Source organism: Mya arenaria, chromosome 10, assembly GCF_026914265.1.
Source record: "Mya arenaria isolate MELC-2E11 chromosome 10, ASM2691426v1".
Classification (NCBI taxonomy): Eukaryota; Metazoa; Mollusca; class Bivalvia; order Myida; family Myidae; genus Mya; species Mya arenaria.
In genome coordinates, this window is record NC_069131.1 from 44,530,894 (window position 1) to 44,553,351 (window position 22,458).

Below are 22,458 nucleotides of genomic sequence, written 5' to 3' on the forward strand. Positions count from 1 at the left end.
TTTGAGAGCCAGATGTGAGAACCTGATGTGAGAGTGAGAGCCAGATGTGAGAGCCAGATGTGATAGCTAGATGTGAGAGCCAGATTTAATAGCTAGATATGAGAGTGAGAGCCAGATGTGAGAGCTAGATGTGAGAGTGAGAGCCAGATGTGAGAGCCAGATTTGAGAGCTAGATGTGAGAGCCAGATTTGAGAGCCAGATGTGAAAGCCAGATGTGAGAGCCTGATGTGAGAGTGAGAGCCAGATGTGATAGCCAGATTTGAGAGCTAGATGTGAGAGTGAGAGCCAGATTTGAGAGCTAGATGTGAGAGTGAGAGCCAGATGTGAGAGCCAGATTTGAGAGCCAGATGTGAGAGCCTGATGTGAGAGCCTGGTGTGAGAGCCTGATGTGAGAGCCAGATGTGAGAGCTAGATGTAAGAGCCAGATGTGAGTCAGATTTGAACCCCTGATGTGAGAGCCAGATGTGAGAGCCTGATGTGAGAGCCAGATGTGAGAGCCTGATGTGAGAGCCAGATGTGAGAGCCTGATGTGAGAGTGAGAGCCTGATGTGAGAGCCTGATGCGAGCCAGATGTGAGAGCTTGATGTGAGAGCCAGATGTGAGAGTGAGAGCCAGATGTGAGAGCCTGATGTAAAAGCAAGACGTGAGAGCAAGAAGTGGGAGCCAGATGTGAAAACAAGACATGAGAGCAAGAAGTGGGAGCCAGATGTGACAACAAGATGTAAGAGCCAGACGTAAAAGCAAGATCTGAGAGATATATATGAGAGCAAGACGTGAGAGCCCAATGTGAGTGCAGGACGTGACAACAATATGTGAGAGCCAGATGTTAAAGCAAGAGGTGAAAACCAGATGTGAGAGCAAGATGTGAGAGCCAGTGTTAAAGCAAGATGTAAAAGAAAGAGGTGAAAGCCAGATGTGAGAGCAAGATGTGAGGGCCAGATGTTAAAGCAAGATGTAAAAGAAAGAGGTGAAAGCCAGATGTGAGAGCAAGATGTGAAGGCCAGATGTGAAAGAAAGATGTAAAAGCAAGAGGTGAAAGCCAGATGTGAGAGCAAGATGTGAGGGCTAATTATGAGATTAAGATATGACAGCATGATTGCTTTATATGCCAATAAAGTTCAAATTCAGCCATTCCACAATATTATGGATATTTTTGTTACAGAATGAAACATGGTGATATTAATGAAATTGTTTGTTATTCCAGTTAATAATTATTATCACATAAAGAATTCTCAGACTGTATAATACGTTGTTTTTTCAAATTAAATAATTGATCTCTACACATGTGTCCACTTATTAATCACCACATTATATAACAGTCGCTCTATTTAGCAAAAGGAGACTATTTATTTCAGCTGACCTGGCTTAGTTGTACCTTAACGCTTTTTTGTAGAAAGTACATTACCGGTATATGCTGCTATAGGCTATTAGTTTTTTATGTGACAAAAATGTACCAGGCATACATCAACATTGTCAATTTTACAGTGGACTCAACTGGGTCCTCAAAAAGGATTTTTGTCAATCTTTAAAGGGCAGAAGTATTGTTTCAAGATAAATAGTATGTTTAAACTATTTGATGACAATGCTTTTTGAAGTAAGAACTGAAGTGTGTAAATGCTTACTGCGTATGCGATAAATAAAGCCATAGGAATATCAAATATTTCTTATACAATAAACACACCTGTCTAGTTCATATGTCTCTCCTAGCAACGGGTTGAATGGTTTTCCTATCCGGTCCCAGTTGGATGATATTGCAGAGACAGCAAATGCTGATACATACTGAAATATGAGAGTAAAACTGAGTTTTATTTATTAACATACCATGCTATACATTTGCTTAACAATTAGAACAAGAACAGTCACTGACTGCTATATCCCCTGCAGAATTAAAAATATTATCAACATCGACAAAGGATAACTGTTATCCTTTGTCGAAGTTGACAATGAAAATTAACTAAGGGCAATAACTAAAAATCAAAGGACTGAAGGTCCTGAGAGTTGCCAAGAGAAGTTTCTTGCAGATGCATTGCTAAATGAAGCTTATATGAGTAAACAAAAGTTTTGTAAATATTTGACGAAAGGTTCTAGATTTTTAGCAGACATGCGACATGTAATATTGTCATGGTTTGAAAGAACTATACACAGTTGTTCAGCACATGAAGATGATGTGACATATACAAGATCCAGGTCCCTACCTATAAGGTCAAGGTCACACTTGGAGGGAGACAAACAGCTGTATACAATTGTCGGATGTAAAATCACTTGCAGTTACAAGTCTTGCATAAAACAGTTGAAATCAGTGTGACCTTGACGTTGATGAAGTGGTTATAGTGACAAAAAAAAAAAAATTGTGGACTTTTCTTTTATTTTTATCAAGAAAATAGATACATTGCACATTAAGTATGATTTGGTAAAAAATCAGAGGTAACAAAATAGTGAATATTTAACCTGTTTACTGGCCTAAATGGCACACAGTAGCTCAGGGGCCGTATTCATAAAGCTCCTAAGGAAAATCTTAAACTTAAGTGAACATTTCAGATGCGGATTTCCAATTTATTTTTAAGCAAACGTCAAAGAAACTTTTCATGCTTATGAAAAACATAGTTTTGCATATGAATGCAAAGTTTCATTGAAGTATTATGGGTAAAAAAGTGAGAAATCTGCAATGGAAATGTTCACTTAAGTTTAAGATTTTCCTTAGGAGCTTTATGAATATGGCTTGAGCCTGTACAAGACACTTAGTAACTAAAGTTTCATCTAGATCCAAACTGTTTGAAATTCAATCCATAGATTTTATTACCAAATGTTGGGGAAGTGTTTTAAGTTGGAAGTAAATATAATAGTTTTCATGTGCACACTTGGCCTGGGAGTGAAGGGGTTATTTTTTCTAAGCCTTTGAAGATATGAGATGAAGAAACAAGAGGCACATCAGTGCCTGTGCTCCACTGGCCAAAAGGTTCAAGCAAAGACCACCTAAGGAACATTTTCGTCAAGTTTCATAGAAATACAATCATCAATTTTTGAGGAGAAGTTATTTGAATTTTTTTTTTACTTTAATAGCTCTCTGGCTGCCATGTTGTGCAGTTGACCGAAATGATTTGGGCAATTTGAGTAAAGGAGCACCAAACAAACATTTCTGTCAAGTTTTATCGAAAAAAGGTCATCGGTTTCTACGACAAGTCGTATAAAGTTTTTTTATTTTTTAGCTCTGGCAGCCATGGTGTGCAGTGGACTGGAACCATTTAACAAATTTTGGTTAATGACCACCCAAGGAACATTTCTGTCAAGTTTCATCAAAATCTGATCATCGGTTAACATTTAATCTGAATAGATTATGAAGCAAATATCTAACCTGAACAAGAACTGACGAGATAGAATCGACTTGGTGTTTCACTTACACTTTTCGGCCATTTAAGTTACTAAAAATAGCTGTTTCATAAACTTTCAGAATGTCACTTAAACGAAAATTAATGTTCAGTCTATATATACTTTCCTATGTATAAATGTAAGGTTTTTAAATTAATCTTTTTGTGAGGACTTTATGCTTATATGTTTATTCATAAATTATTATTGTTTAAAAATTATTTAAAGATGCTATACGTGAAAAATTAAGACATTATTTTTTTTTCTATTAAAGGGAGGTAATTCAGTAGTAAAATGTAATCAAAGCTATTAAAGCATGGCATTTCTTTTCTAACCATGTTGATATTATTACAGTCTATTCAAGCAAGATGACTTTTGTTTTTACATAGTACCCATAGGTTCTGAAAAACAAGGAGCACTATTCCCAACAGAAGGATGTCACTCCCTATCACTGCATGAGCATCATAATAAAGAAATGTTTACTCAAACTGCAAGCTGCTCAATTGAAATAGGTATTTACCTCAAGCATACAGTTTTATAATGTGGCAAAATAGTCGGACTACTAGATTGTCATTCGGACTAGTAAAATATGCCATTATGCTAGTCCAACTGGCTAGTAGGTTAAAATGTTTTTCGTGAAGACTGCGGAAGAGAAGTCCTTAAAGGTTTTTCTATTTTTAACTCTCGCAGCCATGTTGTGCAGCGGACCGGAACCATTTGGGCAATTTTGGTTAAAGGGCATCCCGATGAACATTTATGTAAAGTTTCATCAAAATCTGATAATCGGTTTCTGAGAAGATGTAGTTTAACGTTTTTTTTTCTATTCTTAGCTCTGGTGCCCATGTTGTGCAGCAGACCAGAACTGTTTGGGCTATTTTGGTTAAGGACTACCCAAGTAACATTTCTGTCATGTTTCATTGCAATACGATCATCGGTTTCTGAGGAGAAGTCGTTTAAAGGTTTTTCTATTTTTACCTCTGGGGGCCATCTTGTGCAGTGGACCGAAACCATTGAAGCAAATTTGATAAAGGACCATCCAAGGAACATTTCTGTTAAGTTTCATCAAAATCTGATCATCGGTTTCTGAGAAGATGTTCTTTAAAGGTTTTTCTATTTTTTTTGCCCTGGCAGCCATGTTGTGCAGCGGACCGGAACCATTTGAGCAATTTTGGTTAAGGACCACCCAAGGAACAATTCGGTCAAGTTTCATCAAAATCTGCCTATCCGTTTCAGAGGAGATGTCGTTTAAAGATTTTGCTATTTTTAGCTGTGGCGGCCATATTGTGCAATGGACCAGAACCATTTGAGCAATTTCAATAAAGGACCACCCAAGGAACATTACTGTCAAGTTTCATCAAAATCTGCCTATCCGTTTCAGAGGAGATGTCGTTTAAAGATTTTGCTATTTTTAGCTCTGGCGGCCATATTGTGCAATGGACCGGAACCATTTGAGCAATTTTGGTAAAGGACCACCAAAGGAACATTCCTGTGAAGTTTGTCAAAATCCGCTTATCAGTTTCAGAGGAGATGTCGTTTAAAGTAAATGTTTACGCACGCACGCACTCACGACGGACAATCTGTGACGACATAAGCTCCATGGCCTTCGGCCAGTGGAGCTAAAAAAATAATGACTAGATTGGCATAGAATCTGCTTGAAATACTGGTTAGAATGAGATTGTACATACAAGATGGTGTAAAAGTAATACAAGTACAAGGTTTATGTTGTACATTATCAGTTTTGTAAAATAGTATGTCTCGTGTTTCACATAAAACACTGTTTGTAAAACAATTTGCTGCCTGTATGCAATATGGCCTATTAACATCTTGATTAACCTTAAATTTGACCTTTGACTTTGAAGGATGATCTTGGCTTTGATATGTTGCCATTAATTATGTGTACTAACACTAACCCGCGACACTATTAACCCATTATCTGATAAGACACATTTTGATGCATCCGAGAAATGTTAAAAATGGAGCATGTTCTTCTTAAGGAGCAAATGCTCACTTTTTTAAAAAGGTTTTCAAAACTGTTAGAAATTCAATTTTTCTTTTGCAAAGCATTTCAAAAATTTATAACCAAGTGTAGAAAATAATGTCATCATCCAAATATAGCATATCGGGTAATGGGTAAATGATGTACTATGAAAGCAGTTGTATTCCTGTTATATTAATTTAAGGTTAGCAAAAAAAAAAATTGGCTTGAAAAAATATCTAAGTTGAATGAAACAAAGATAAACAGACAACGATATGTACAGTATAGTAAAAGTTTAGTCATAACATAGAAAGAAATCATAGGCAACATAATAAGCAAATGACATATCAATAGTTTGTAAGATATGTGAAATGACATACACTCAGTCAAAGTTCTAACCGATCACTTCTTAAACTGGATTTTTTTTTAAAACTATATTTCTGTCCTGTCTGAAAAATTAGTAATTGTCTCAGCTGATGTAAACTTGGCAAAACTCCTAATCGGTCACTTAGTAAAGTAACTTTCCTGAAAAATGCATAAAGTGTCAACAATATACAGTTCAGTATTCTATTTTTCCCATCTCGTGGCAATATTCTTAGAAAATTTCAACTAAATCGAAGCTTAAACGGCAGAGAAAACACAGTTCATATGTGATTACTCCTAATCCAAAAGTCACAAGGAAAAGAAATTACAATGCAAATTCCATAGGGAATCACATTTTTCATTGATTTTGTATTTTTAAAATCTTTTGACACAGTCTCTGTTTCACATAGAAGGTAATGTTAAAGTTGAACATTTTTTTTAACTTATTAAGCCATTGGTGACTGTGTATCAGTCTCACATGTCATGTAATATCATTTTAAAGTGACAAAGGGTGGTATTTTTATTTTTCTTCCTTTATACCCTATGTTAGATTTTGTGACTTTTATTATTGATAGTGTTGTCATTTGAGACACTGTGTCTTTTTGATGAAGCATAGTACGTGAACCAAGTTTTCACAGCATGTGTACGAGATAATGGTCTTTTCATAAATCTAATTTGTAATTAAGCTTATTGTACAGGGAAGGGAATATTAGAAGATTACCTAGGTGACCGATTAGGAGTTTTGTTGAGTGTATTCAGCAAAACAACTCTTTAATACAACTACCTGTCTTAGATAGGTAGTGGTCAATTAGGGAAGGTGTCACCAAGAGCATGTAAAAAGAATGCAGACAGCTGTAGCTGGAATTTGACAAAAGCAAATTCAATTTTTAAAGCCTGGTATAATAAAATGCGAGTATTCCTGTACTCCTTGTATTTAACTAAAGTATATTTAAAACTTAACTACTAGTAGACATGCATATATGGTACATGGACGCCTCCACTCAATTGGTGTGTGAAAATCAAGGTAGAATGTGAACGTCAAGGTCAGAATGATAGTGATACATGACACTTCATAATCCAAAAATGCAACCACAAGCCAAGTTTGGTGATCGTAGGCCATATAGTATAGGAGATATGCGCTGACAAAGATTTAAAAGTAATTCTGCTGATGAATATTCAATCTTTCAAACACGAAAAAAAACCTATATCGTCTGGTAAAAGTAATGACCAAAAACGTTATAGATGAAATCATTTTTAGTAAAAGAGGTAGATTTTTTCCTACAATATGTAATTGAACTAGAACTCTGACCAAGGGAGCTCTACCATTGTATGAAGTAAATATGAAATTCCATCCAGTAGTTTTCAAGTTATGCTCCAGACAAGTAAAAGTACCAAAGGACAATAGCTCCATAATTAGCAAATTAAGAGTTATGGTTCTTGTACACTGCACTTCATCTCATTGAGTTTTAACATTGTATGAAGTATTATGAAATTCCATCCAGTAGTTTCCAAGTTTTGCTCTGGACAAGAAAAAGTAACAAAGGGCAATAACTCTGTAATTAAGCAAATTACTGCACTTCCTATCATTGAACTTTACCATTGTATGATGTTTTATGAAATTCCATACACTAGTTTTCAAGTTATGTTCCGGACAAGACAAAGTAACAAAGGTCAATAACTCCATAATTAGGTAAATTAGAGCTATGGTTCTTGTACACTGCATTTCTTCCTATTGAGCTTTACTATTGTATGAAGTTTTATCAAATTCCATTAACTCATTATCTCCTAGAGACACATTATTGCACAATTATTGTGGCTGATGTTTGAAGAAATTGTGAGAAATAGAGCATTTGCTCCTTAGGAGCAAATGCTCTATATCCCATAATGCCTTTAAAACCATTGAGATAAACCGATACTTCAAGCCTTCAAGATTATTTTTGGTTAGCTAAAAATATAAAAATGACGTCGGAATCTAAATATAGCATAGGGGATAATGTGTTAAGAAATACTGAAGTTATGGAAGAAAAACAAAAAACGAATGGACGGACAGACAAACAGGGTGATTACTATAGGGCTCCCACATTGATGTGTGGGGGTCCCTAATTACACCAAAATGAATAAAGTGTGAGGATTTTAATGCCTCATGATTCCCACCCCAGATTGTAAATTAGTTTACGAACCGTTGCGTGCTTTACAATTGGCCAATTAAAAAGTACACAAGAGGTTGATTGGCACATTGCTGCTCTTGTTTCATACTGGTACCTTTAAAGTAAAATTGTGAAACGCGGCTGGTGGTTCACATAATGATTGACAGTTGTGGGCAGGAACTATGAGAAATAAAATTCTCAAATTGAATTCAAATGACTTATAATAGGTAAAATACGCCACTTTCACATCAAATAATGCATCAATCTGTCACATCAATGACAGATAGGTAATGTCCTCTAACAGACAAAGATAGATTTTTGTGTGTTTTAAAGTGAATTTTCATCAAGAATATTACTCTAAATAATGAAGATCAAATGTAAAGGTCAACTTCAGAAGGACATGAAACTGATGAAAGTGGAACGCTGCATTCAATATATGCATCCTCACACTAAGTTTGGTAATCCTAGGTGATAACTAGATCCTCGTTCGATTTAGTGAAGATTCCATCTGTTCTGTGACTAAGCTTGATTCCACACCACCCAGGTCAAGAGCTAGCAAGTTTGGTAATTCTTGGTGATGGAATGATATAACAGGCAACACTATGAATGCTCCAGTGTATGAAAAGTAAACATCTCTAAACTATAAACTATGAACATGATTTTTCACTCATTAAAGGTGACCACAGACTGTCATGCTCCAGTGTATGAAAAGTAAACATCTCTAAACTATAAACTTTGAACATGATTTTTCACTCATTAAAGGTGACCACAGACTGTCCTTTGGCTATGAAATTCAGTGTTTTTGGTAGTTTGGCTGTAATGTCTTCCAACTGACACTGAAAGGCTGCAACTAGCACTTCGTTTGATACATTGAAGATTCCATCCTGTTCTGTGAGTAACTGGGATTCCACATCACCCAGGTCAAGTCCTAGAATGGTGGCCGTCATCTCGGTGTTTGGCATGTCAGTAACCTATATAAATAAAGTAGGGAATAACTCCGTTATTAAGCATAAAGGGGTTATGGTTCTTGTACACTGCACTTCCTTTCATTGAGCTCTACCATTGTATGCAGTATATGAAATTCCATCCGGTAGTTTTCAAGTTATGCACTGGACAAGAAAAAGTAACAAAGGGAAATAACTCTGTCATTAAGCAAACATGGGTTATGGTATTTGTAAACTGTACTTCCTCTAATTGAGCTCTACCATTGTTTAAAACTTTATCAAATATAATCTAGTAGTTGTCATAGTATGCTCTGGACAAAGTTTACACTATTAAACTATGGAACAAGGGGAGATAACTCTGCAACAAATTGACCAAGCGTTATAACCCTTGCAAAGTGCACAACTTCACATTGCTATCTATCTAAGTTGCAAGTTTCAATCAAATTCCTTCAATTCCTTTAATTCTTTCAAGTAGTTTTTAAGTTAGAGTATGGGACAAATACACTATCGAAATAGTTTGCATGCGTAATTGCCAGGGGTAGTATAAACATTTCATAAATGAAACGCTTGATGTTGATGGGACATCTTTACCTTAACATGGCCGCTAAAAAAAATGAGCGGCTTCCTGAGATGCAATATCATGTTAAATATGAAGTTTGTCAAATGGATGAAAAGTTAATGGCAATTTTACATCTTGAATGTGACCTTGACAAGTGGATCCTCAAAATGTGTGGGTCATTGAGATGCACCTTCATGCTAAAATTCAAGTCTGTGCATTGCAAATAGTTTAGGTAGATCAGAGGATTTGGAAAGGAACTTTTGCTCGAGTACATGTATGTTTGTATGTTCCAAGATATAGCATTTACCTCTATCTTTGTAAATTGTGTTGACGACAGGGATTCCTCATTGTTATATCTCTTGCTGTTGACAACAATATTGGTGATGGCAACAACATCCCCCAACACCACAGGCTCTGCTGCAATGTTGCGCCACAGGCTGACTTTCACCTTCCCAGTACGGTCCTCCACCGTAATGGTCCGCACATTCACCTCTTTGTCATTCACCATTACTGTAGTGGCAACGCTGTCCTGCAAGGAGAAATAACATCGACATCTTTGATGTGGCATAAAGAAGTTTTTGATTGCTTATTTTCAATCATCATCTTTTATGTATGCCAACATTTGTCTGCCTGTAAAGGGGCATTAAATTTGCACACAAAAAAAAACGTTAGTTATTACCCTGTCAAATTGTAACCCTTGCGATGGTAAATAAAAGTGTGTAGTTGAAACACCAATGCGCCCAAAGGGTCTTGTCACAAATAAATTTGACATCTGACCTTGAAGGATGACCTTGACTGTGTTATGTTACAAATGAATATTTGCAACTTAATGAGATACACATGCATGTCAAGTATCATTTCTGTATCTGCAATAATTCAAAAGTTGACCTTTGACATTGAAGGATGACCTTGACCTTCAAATGTTACCACTGAAAATTGGTGGCTCCATCAGGTACACCTACATGCCAAATATGAAGTCACTAGCTGTATTAGTAGAATATATGACAATTAAGCTTTGTGACATTGAACTTTGACCTGCAACACATAATCTTGGATGTGGTTAACATTTCTGTAAAATTTAAAAAATCATTTATTCATGACGGGAGATATGGATCAGACACGAACATGTGTACGGCTAGACAGACACATAGGGCGAATCCTGTTACACTCTATCCAATAAGCTCTATGTATGGGTGATGGTATACTTTGTATAACAATTACGCAATCAAGTGTTCACTTTTATATATATACACTTTGAGAAAACACTTAGAATACACTTTGTGCTTACAATACAGTCCAAAGGACTTAGAATCAAAGAAGCTCGACAATAAAAATGAAAAAGTTAAAATCAAACTATTGATCAAACACTTACTTAACAATTAAAATCTCGTTTCCAATATTCAAACACGTGTGATGTAAACACTTGATGAAAAAAGTCACAAGTGCTTCTCAAATACTTGCTTTACAATATTTTAACAATGTATCCAATATTCCAAACACCTCAAACTATTGATTATCAAACTCTTGATGTAAACAAAATGTTAATTGATTTTTAACCAGTCTTTAATATGTCAATTCAATACATGTCTGTGAGTGTGAACATCAATAAAAAAATCCCAAATGTACGTGTTTGATAATGGTGGTGGGGGCGAATAGCGCAGTAAAATGATAACCTAAATTTAGCATGCGCACTCGAGTAACGTTAAGTAGAAATGCACGGAATACAACATACATATATAACCCGAGATAAACATAAGGCTTGGTTACGAAATTATTCCATGCATGCTAAAATGAACGAAGACGGATCGTTTTTCCGAAGTCGAATTCACGTAATTTGTGCAAAAATGGTTTGTTTAAAAATGCACAGAGAACATCAAACATAAATAACCTACGATAAAAAGAAAACTCAAGTGAATGACAATATATTCAAGTGCATGCAAACGGAACTGCTGATTGTCGATTCGTTGTTGTTGAACGAGGGCCGAGATTTTACAAAATGGCAGGCTCCGGTGTTGTTGAACGATGCCCAGAGTTTTTGAAAAATGACTGACTTCGGACGCTTTGTAAATTGTGCAGATATGTCACAAGACAAAAATAACAATGCACTGCTATGATTGTAAAATACTCAACACATACAATAAGAAATTGAAGGAAAAACAATTTGTTATAGTTGGCTACTTACCAGATATAGTTTGTGGTTTGTAGAAGAGTTAGCCCGGATTGAAGCTGGCGACGATTCCTCCGCGATATTTTAGTCGAACATTCAAAATGAATTGTATATAAATCACTTATGATAACAAACGTTTCTCGACGTTAATTTTTTTTAATTTCCATACGTTTATTTTAATGAAATAACAAAATAGCACGCCCGACACTTCACATTCAATGGACTACTTTTATTACCCGGTACTGCACAATTTGACAGAGGGGTGAGCGCAAGACTGTGCTAAGTGCATTCTTTATTGCTTTACACTTAACACAGTCTTGCGCTCACCCCTCTGACAATATGTAAAAGCATAAATTACTACGAGACAGGATAAATCATTTTTAATACCTTCATTTGACCAAAATGCAAATAATCGAGTTTCAGACTCGCACAATAAATGATTTATTAAGACACATCACACATAATAATTGAACTATGCATGTGGAAAACATGATAGATATGGAACTTCTTTCAGCGCGGCATTCTACCTGAATCAAGGGGTCCGCGAAAAATAGTGTAACTCTGAAATATGGTATCAAACATGACTCCAGAGAGTTTGCCTAAAGGCAACTCAAAAACTGCAGCCCGGATTACAGTTCCTGTGCACTGCAATTCTTTAAATGAGATATATCTGTATATGAAGTTTGAATTTAATACCTCAAAGACTTTTCAAATTATGCTCAGGACAAAAAATAAGTATGAAAATTAACAAAGGGCAATAACTCAAAAACACTGCAGCCAGAGTTACAGTTTCTGTGCACTGCACTTGTGATGGATCCTAAATGAGATATTTCCAGGCAAATAACCAGGCATACTCCCATACTCCCAGGAGTACTTTGATTTTGAAAAATGAAAATTCTAAATGGCCTGAATCCGATGTAAAACTTGAACCCTAAGGGGGTACATGCGAATTTGAAACCAATCCAGCTAAGTTAAATGTAAAATGTCATATATATCGGTAGTAACTGTACATAGTATCCTTTACTATGATGTTCCAAGCACACTTTAAACATGAAATCTTAAACACGGTAAACAACTTAGCTTTACTTTTACGTATTATAACTATGATCAATCATATTTACCTCCCGTCTTCATTACATCAAGTCAAGTTTTAAACAGCGCAAATTTTAAACAAACAAAAATGGCGTCTCCGACAACCTTTTGCCCACCTTATCCTGATATTTTTCAAGAACTTGTGCAACATCAGTCCCGTATGATAGTGAATTCAAATTTAACCTGCTGACCAAACACTGGGATGAGGCTCCAAGTTTCAAGTTTCCAACAAGGTATACTATTATTTATAAAAAATACACACGCTACTGTAGACTTGAAAAGTAACACTTAACTGAAATACTAATTAAGTTTGTAAGAGGAAATTCAAATGAATACATAGTATAATAGCATGTGTTTTTGTTAATTTGGTGACATTTTCAGAATTTATAAAAATATAATACAATTTGATAGTCAAATTTGGCCATAAATCGCTTGACATAATTAAAAAGTTATGAATGATATTTCACAAGTCCCTGTGGCGTAACGGTTAGCGTGAGGACTCGTTAACCAACAACTGGAGTTCGAATCTGGAGAGAGTACATATATTTTTAAAAAATTATTTTTACATCTTTATTGTTATCTAATATTGTTATTATTTTCTTCTTCTTCTTCTTCTTCTTATTATTATTATTATTATTGTTGTTGTTGTTGTTGTAGAAAACGATTTGTATTGCCCATTTTGAAGCAAACCTGATTAGGAATATTATCTTCAATTTTAGGTATGCTCAAAGACGGTTTGGCACCCTTCAACCAAAGTAATTCGTGTCATATTTATGGCTACGCTATTCTGTGGTCACTGATGGTGTCTACTGCGCCCAATGCCATCTGTTTGCTGGCCCTGATGCTCGCGTGAAAACATTAAGTCACCACAGTATTGAGAGATTGGAGCAACATATCCAAGGTAGTTTTGAGCCACATGAAATCAGAGGCCTACCTGTCTAACTGTGATTCAGCAGATCATTTCTTAGCAATAATGAAGGGGGAAAAAAAAGACATACTATGTAGCATGTCATCCCAATACAATGTGGTCGTTGAAAAGAACAGAAAGATCCTTGTTAGTATAATAGAAGCGATAGTGTTCTGTGGGAAACAGAACATTGCCTTGAGGGGGCATGAAGGCGATAAGAGAAATTTTCAGGCCCTATTGAGCTTTCAGGCCAAGCAGGATCCCATATTAAAAGAGCATCTAGAACAAGGAGATCCAAGATCTATGTACCTTAGCCCCGATATACAAAATGGGCTTATTTCCATTTGTGGAAAACAAATCGCAGACAGTATCGTGTCAAAGTGCAATAGCGCACCCTGCTTCAGGTTTATGGCTGACGAGGCAACTGATGCCAGCACTATGGAACAGATGGCCATGTGCCTTAGATACTTCGACGGAGCTGATTTACGCAAAGATTTTTTGGGGTTCACCGAGTGCGAATCAACTTCAGGCAAGACGTTGGCCAATGCCATCTTAGCAAATCTTGAACTGGCGGGTGTTGACGTAAACAAAATGCGTGGCCAGGGATATGATGGCGCTGCCAAAAATTGTCCGGTATCCGAAGAGGCGTACAGGCAAGGATCCAACAGCGTATTCCTGGGGCTGTGTACACCCTCTGCAAAGCCCACTGCCTCAACCTGGCTATTATCCATGCATCAAAAGAATTGATGCAAGGAACATGATGGCTACCGTGCAACAAATAGCGTTTGCTTTTAACTACTCCGCTAAACGCCTCCTAGGCTTCCAGGAAAACCTTGACAACGATGAAGTTGCCCGTTATGAGATGGAAAAGCGCAATCTCTGTGCGAGACCCGCTGGGCAGCTAGGGCGGATGATTTGCACACTTTTCTATGCTCATTTAGGTAATCTTGAGTAAACATACTTAAATTATACAATGCCTAATTGCTCTAAATCAATATTCTTCTAAGTGTTTATTGTATTTTTTCCTAATTATGTGATATTTCTTAGTCTGTTATCTTATCACTTTTTTATTTAAAATAATGTACGTCTAAATAGAAGGCTTTCGATGTTCATATTGTTCGCTCACAAACCATTCTCGAAACATTGATTTAATTGTGTCTTGTATTTCCAGAGTTGTTGTAAGTTCCTTGGACGAACTCGCTAGCGACTATGGTGACAGCAAAGCCGCGGGATACAGTCGCTCTATTCAGAACTTCGAGTTCATCACTACCCTAGCGGTCGTACACCTGTCGAAACTCCTCCAGAAGAAGACGTGTGATTTACTGGAGGCAACAGAAGAAGCACGTGTTGTTGTCGCTATTTAAGAGGTTTGTTATTTAATTCATTTTCCTAACATCTAGTTGTGGGATGAATTCATTTCGTAATGACAGAAAAGTTATAGAATAGTGTTAATCACGCCTCGGTTAACCGACAAAATCATATGTAAGTCAATATGTACCAGTGTACTTGATCTTACTTTGGGTTGGACTATAGTTATACTTTTCATCGGCGTAAATGGCAATGTATATTTTTTTCCTAGACCCGTCACTCATTAACAGTGCACTAATTTCATAGCTTGTATATATGTTTACAGAAACAATTCATATATGTGTGTGTACATATGAATTGAACTTATTTGCAGTCATATGTTATTAGATGTGTTTCCCATCTTTTGACTTACAAAAAGAAAGATGGACGTTGCCGTGCGCTTTACTAATGCGTTGTTTAATGTAATGTCACTATCAATATGTCATTTCAGTCTGAACGCAACGATCCAACAGTATGGGACAACCAGTATACGAAAAGGCTTTGTCACTAGCAAGAGACATTGGGGTGGAGCCGTCCATTACTCGAGGCCCGGGGCGACAGGCAAACAGGCCTAACGCACCAGCGGCAACACCCACAGAATACTGGAAGGTCAACATGTTCCTTCCTTTCATTGACCGCCTAATTGTTGAGTTAACAACCCGCCTGCTTAAACCGCATGGGAGATTTACTGCACAATATCTTCTGCCGACGAAAGTAGGTTTTCATTCATCCTTTTTTTTTATGAAATAAAATGTGACATCAATGAAAATACTTGGAATTGCGTAATGTTGTACATGTATAGTTAAATAAAACATCAATTATATTATTGTTTCATAAACAAGAGCTGTCACAGAGACAGCGCGCTCGACTATTCCGCCGCTTTTCAATGTAAGGATTGAAAAGTTTTGGTGAAACATGCACGGATCACTGTTAGATTAGATTTCAATGCAATACATGGTGTGCTGAGATATAAACATAAATGTGGTTCCATGCAAACTATTAACGAGAATTTCTAAGTCTAATAATAAAGGGCCATTATTTGCAAAATACAGTTATCTTACTTGGTTATTATCATATTAAGTTGGGTGAATGAATACCATTGTATAAAGTCTCAATGCAATACATCAAATAGTTGCTGAGATATTATCCTATGTGTGCTAACATGCAAGACTTTAACCAGAATTTCTAAGTCGCATAATAAAGGGGCAAAAATTATATATAATAAAAGATAGAGTTATCTTACTTGATTAAATAAGAAGGTTAAATAGATGGGAGCCTGTGTGTAAAGTTTCAATGCAATACATGATGTATTCGCTGAGGTATTGACTTAAAAGTGGTTACATGCAAAACCTTAACCAGAATTTCTATGTCGAATGAAAAAGGGGCCATTATTTTAATTTAATGCAAACTGGAGTTATCTTACTTGGTTATTTAAGTAGATGGTTGAGTACCATTGTATAAAGTCTCAATGCAATCCATCAAGTAATTGCTGAGATATTAACCTATGTGTGTTTACATGCATAACCTTAACCAGAATTTCTAAGTCAAATAATAAAGGCCCATAATTTGCATTATATTCAAAAAAGTGTTATCTGGGAATACATATCTAATGTTTCAATGCAATACATGATATATTTGCTGAGATATTGACTTAAATGTGGTTACATGCAAAACCTTAACCAGAATTTCTAAGTCGATTAATAAAGGGCAATTATTTTGCATTAAATGCAAACTAGAGTTATCTTACTTGGTTAATTTAGTAGGTTGGATGGTTGAGTACCATTGTATCAAGTCTCAATGCAATACCTCAAGTAGTTGCTGAGATATTAACCTATGTGTGCTTACACGCAAAACCTTAACCAGAATTTCTAAGTCGAATTAAAAAGGGCAATTATTCGCATTAAATGCAAACTAGAGTTATCTAACTTGGTTAATTTATTAGGTTGGATGGTTGAGTACCATTGTATCAAGTATCAATGCAATACCTCAAGTAGTTGCTGAGATATTAACCTATGTGTGCTTACATGCAAAACCGTAACCAGAATTTCTAAGTCGAATAATAAAGGGCAATTATTTGCATTAAATGCAAACTAGAGTTATCTTACTTGGTTAATTTAGTAGGTTGGATGGTTAAGTACCATTGTATCAAGTATCAATGCAATACCTCAAGTAGTTGCTGAGATATTAACCTATGTGTGCTTACACGCAAAACCTTAACCAGAATTTCTAAGTCGAATAATAAAGGCCTATTATTTGCATTATATTAAAAAAATTGTTATCTAACTTCATTAATTTAGTATGTAAGATAGTTGGGAATACATATTCAAAGTTTCAATGCAATAACTGATGTATTTACTGAGATAATGACTTAAAGGTGCTTACATGCAAAACCTTAACCAAGGTGTGACGCCAACGCCGACGCCAGGGTGAGTAGTATAGCTCTCCTTATTCTTCGAATAGTTGAGCTAAAAACTAAGTGTGTGTACCAAAACGTTAAGTTCTGTGCATATCTATATTTTTCTCAATTGCTTATTTTATTGTTTAATTATAAAAAAGTGGGTCATGTTTGTTTTGTTATAGGCTACTGAACTGACACCTGCCAGGGCCGCAGAGATTTTTGCAGAGTACAGTCCAGACTTAGAGTGTGACGAGGAGACGTTTGTCTGGGAGTGTAAAAGATAGATTGCTAAATGGACCACAACATCCCCAGCTGAGTATCCAAACCTGGAAACATCTTTGCGAGTGGCCGCTGAGGCATCATATCCAAACATAATACTTTGCATGATGGTGTTGATTTGCATGCCCGTTTCCACAGCTACGGCAGAGCGGTCCTTCTCCACAATGAGGAGAGTCAAGACGTACCTCAAGAGCGAGATATCAACGCTGAGCACATAGTGGATGTTTTTGCACGTAGAAAAGACCGTCGGCTGGCGTTAGAGTTCAAAGTTTAAACGTGTGTTGTTGTGTAAAACTGTTTCAGAATGGGAAAAAAAAAATCCATAAGATAAACTATGTATACATTTGTGTATTCTTTGCTTGTGATGTTTTCCATGTTTAAATCAAACTATTTGTGATATTTGTCCTCAATGCAACTTGTTCATCTGTATATGCTAAATATTCGGAGGGAGGTATCTCCACCAAGTATAAATATGTTTTGAATATTTATTGCTTGATCTTGCAGTTTTCCTTTTTGCTTCAGTTATTATTAACTTAAAACTAGCATTTCAAGTTACCAGATATGTCAAATGCCACCAAATCGCACGAGTAAACAAAAAAAATTCAGGGGGAGGACCCCCGCTAAAAATGGGAGTACTTCAAATTGGGTTCAAGCTACGCCCCTGATTTCTGTATATAAAATTTGAAGTTGACACCTTCAATACTTTTCAAGTTGTGCTCCGCAAAAAAATAGGTACATGCAAATTAAGAACAGGCAATAATTAACAAAGGGCCATGATGGCCCTTGCTATCATGGCCCTTGCTTGCTGTGACATAAGAATGTGTTTATTGCCCTTATTTAATTGCTCTTTAAAACAAGAGGGCCAAGATGGCCCTATAGTGTTCGTCTTAGGAACATGCATGTTAAGTTACAGTATATTTCTGTGAGATTATTTTGAAACTAGGCCAGAAGTTTCTGTGAAGAAGATTTTCAAAGTTTATCCAATCAGTTACCATGGCAACCAGAGTTCTGCAAGAACAACTTTTATCGAAGGAATATGGAAGAGGACCAACCAAGACGAAGGACAATCACCCTGTCACAATAGCTGACGCTGAGCACATTTTGCTCAGGTGAGCTTTAAAAAGATTATTGGACCAATTTTGGTAGAGGACCAGTAGACAATGTTACGCAACAAATATCTAAGATTTAGCCTAACAGTTTTTGTCAAAAGAATTTAAAAGTATACTTTTCAGTTGCCATGACAAACAGGTGACAACATGGTGGGGCCAATTTTGACTCCAGGGGCATATTTAATTTTGAACAATCTTGGTAGAGAACCATTAGATGTTTTACACCAAATATCTAAGCTCTATGCTTTTCAGTTTCAGACAAGAAGAATTTTAAAGTTTTTCTTTAAAAAGCTCTATGAAGTACAGGTGGACCCAAGGCAGTACCAATTTCGACTTCAAGGGCACAATTTGAACAAGCTTAGTAGAGGACAAGAAGATTTTCAAAGATTTCCCTACCGGTAAATATCTCAATGTAAAACAGGTGACTCTGGGGCAAGGTCAATAAAGACCCCAGCAGCAGCATTTGAAAAGAATTGTTAGAGGACAATTAGAAAATGGTACATGGTGTTTCCCCTAACGCATCCAAATTCCCTCCGCATGATCACTTAAAACCCTGGCACCACTACCCACATTCTTTAAAGCAGGTCAAAAACACTAACCATGAGTCTATCAACAGGATTATCCTGTTTGGCTGCCATGTCTAGAAGAGTTGAGTACTCCAGGTATTCGGTGATTCGCTGTAGGAAGGTGAGTGGCTCATTGAACACAACAGGCATAGTGATCTTGGACAGCTCCTGAAAGTGAGACAGGATTTCTAATTTACAAGAGCAATGCAAGCATTTTTTCTTAATAGATCAATCATGACAATGAACACAATTCAAGATATAATTTAGCCAGAGGAAAGTCATCTGTGACACCTTGTAACAGGTTAAGACATGAAAGCTTATCAGGATAGATCACCTTAAATTTTCTACAAAAAACGGTATCAGATTATCTTCTCAGAAACAATTGTCAGACAATCAAATATTGGGAAGCGATCATCGAGGGCAGTTAATTTCAATCAACTATCCAACAATACACCTGATGGAACATATCAGACTAGTTCTTTATTGGAAGTACCATAAATTTGTAATATTTCGTTTTACAAAGTTGTTATAAGGTCAGTGACCCCATGTTTGTCTGATGGCAATTGTTTGCGCATGAGTTTGGAAACACTGGCCTAAATTATAATGTAATGTAAGAATATTCAATTCCCATTGAGAACACTACCATTCCATTTAAGCACTATTTATATTAAATTACTATATTATTTCAATAACTTTAACCTGCCAGCTTTATATAAATAACATTGTTTTATTATTTAATACATTATTTTGTCCGTAACTCAGATGCATGACTTATTACCCCAAAATGTCCCCTGTGCACCTTTTCGGTTGTTTGTTGTCAGATTTCTATAATTTCTTCAATAAAATGATATTCTGCTGTATTTCCCAGAAAAGAAAGTTACAACATATGCAAAAACAGTTTTCAGCCTCTCACATACAGATATTTGAAGCATCTGCATGGTTTAAAGCAATGTCCCCTGTGCACCCTGTTTTAGCAGATTTCAATAAAATGTCATAACTGACAAATATGGTGCTATTTCCACATTCTGAGAAGTGTGTATGTTATATTTAGGCATCACTTGATAGTTTAGCAACTTGATAGTAAGTGTGTTATAAAACTTTTAATTTATTATTTAATTATAAAGCCATTAAATGTTTACTCTTAACGGTTTATTGAATTAATATAAATACAGTTTCAGTATTGAGGCACAAAAGATAACATATTTTGTTTAAATATTCTATTTTCATTTTATCATTACAATCAAAAAACATCAAATCAAATTGAAATTATTCATGTAATGCTTTTATATGTTCAAGGTATTATATGCTTCAATTAAGTGCAAAGGGGATAATTTTTTTATACGGATAGCAAATATACCAGATTATAATTTTATACAGGAAATAAGTACCCTAGTGGAAAAGCTTGTAGTTAAGCTTCCTTTTCCAAAGAGATCACATAGAAAATATGAAAACAAATGAAGAAAAGACTGTTGAAAACATTAACGCAATTAAGTATAGGAAGTGCAAGAAAGAATGACTTAGGAAAGATCAACAGTTGCAGAAAATGTATGACAGAGATTGAGATACTGAGAAAAAGAGCAAAATTTGCCAGGTATTGCTCAAACGCTAAGAAAGAGGACAAATAGATCCTATATGATTTACAAATAAAAGAAAAGGAGAAACTTAAGAAGCAGAGGCAGATAAGAAATAAAATATAGCGAAATGAGGAAACAACAAAAGTCTAGAAAATGACAGACAGAATAAAAGGAGAAAGGTTAAAATGAGAAGGTATGAACACACACAGTTAAAGTAGCATCAGTTCAGAAAAAGCACAACATCCAAAACAACCCATTGGCTTCGGAGGGATTCCATGGCATGGGCCTCCACAATTAACGGTCTGGTAAAGAATGCCACACCAAAGTGAAGGTCTAAAAATAAGTCATGTTATAAAAATTACACAATTGGTTGTGCCTGTCAGTCATAGTCATAAGAAAAGTAGGCACACCAACTAAATCAGGAAAAAATTAAAAAGGCAGCTAGCTAGCTAAGTATACACAAGCAATATGCGGAGTTGCAAGAAATGTCTTTGACAATTTGAGCGCCTAAAAATGGACCAAAGTAAAGTCATGTCAAAGCCAGATGAATTTAAATCCTTGTGGAAACCAAAAGTTGAGAATTTTCTTGAATTTAATTCTTGAATAAGGCCGCACCAAATTAATGTTTAGTTCCTCGGATTTTTGCAAAAGAAAAATTGGAGCGAGCGAGCGAGCGAAAAAAAAATAAAAAAATTTTTTTGTCAGTTTTCATCAAAACCGAAGCGAGCGAAGAGCGAAAAAAATATTTTTCCTTATTTTCAATATAAATAAGAAAGATTGTTCAAAGTAATTGCCCTTAAACCCATTTTAATGCCATCTTGAACTGAACCTCTAATGGACATTGGGAAAATGTCGGAATACATACTATTTATTTATCCGTGTTTAGTACTAACATATTATATGGATAAATCTAATTTCTTATATAATTAAAACATACTTTAATATGACATTCATTCATAATAATAAATAACTCTGTTTTTAGTAAAAAGTTTGAAACAACTTATATAAATCTACCTGAATCAGTTTAACATAATATGCAACTGTATTTAGACATAACTTAGGATTGATTTTGGCTTTGTAAATAATGATCACTTACACAATGGCATCATCAAACATCAGACTCCATATAACATAGACTAAATTTTGTTTTTATTATCACAGGAAATGCAATGACATGTGCTTATTAAAACAAAAAGAACCAGGGTATTTTTCAGAGTACTTTTTTTGGTTATTTAGATGTTTTTATGCACCAGCCAATTGTATATGCCCCCCCCCCCCAAGTCCGGAATAGCGGGGACTTTGACTTCCGGTCTCTCAAAACCTGGGTAAAATACCCGACCTGCAATCCCTGCCAAATGGCCCCGAAACCCTGAATACCTATGTGAGGCCCATTCCCGACAATTTTCAATATGAGAACAAAACCACATTCACTAGGCACTGCAGGGCCACCGATTTCCATTCAAAACGAGTCACTAATTACGCAATATAATCGCTACCAGTCTCAGATGCACATGCTTTATTGCATAATGGTTGCTTTCAATAATGATCCTTTAGTGTATGAGACGATCAACAATGACTTCATGCACGCTCAAAACATATTTATTGTCAAAAACAAGATTTAATTTCCAAACTTCGAGCCACATTGTTTATACGGAAGCGGCCATTTTG

General features: G+C 35.9%; 1 protein-coding gene across 6 annotated transcripts in view; it reads right to left on the bottom strand.

Annotated features, from left to right (window-relative positions):
* Positions 1-22,458, bottom strand: part of LOC128206426 (oxysterol-binding protein-related protein 1-like) — a 131,565-nt gene that overhangs the window by 41,016 nt on the left and 68,091 nt on the right. For all 6 annotated transcript variants that reach the window (XM_052908851.1, XM_052908846.1, XM_052908848.1 and 3 more), the window contains exons 18-19: positions 19,250-19,384; positions 1,682-1,779 (exon numbers count right to left, since the gene is read on the bottom strand). In XM_052908851.1, coding sequence (XP_052764811.1) covers positions 1,682-1,779; positions 19,250-19,384 — 233 coding nt within the window. The remainder of the gene's footprint in view (positions 1-1,681; positions 1,780-19,249; positions 19,385-22,458) is intronic.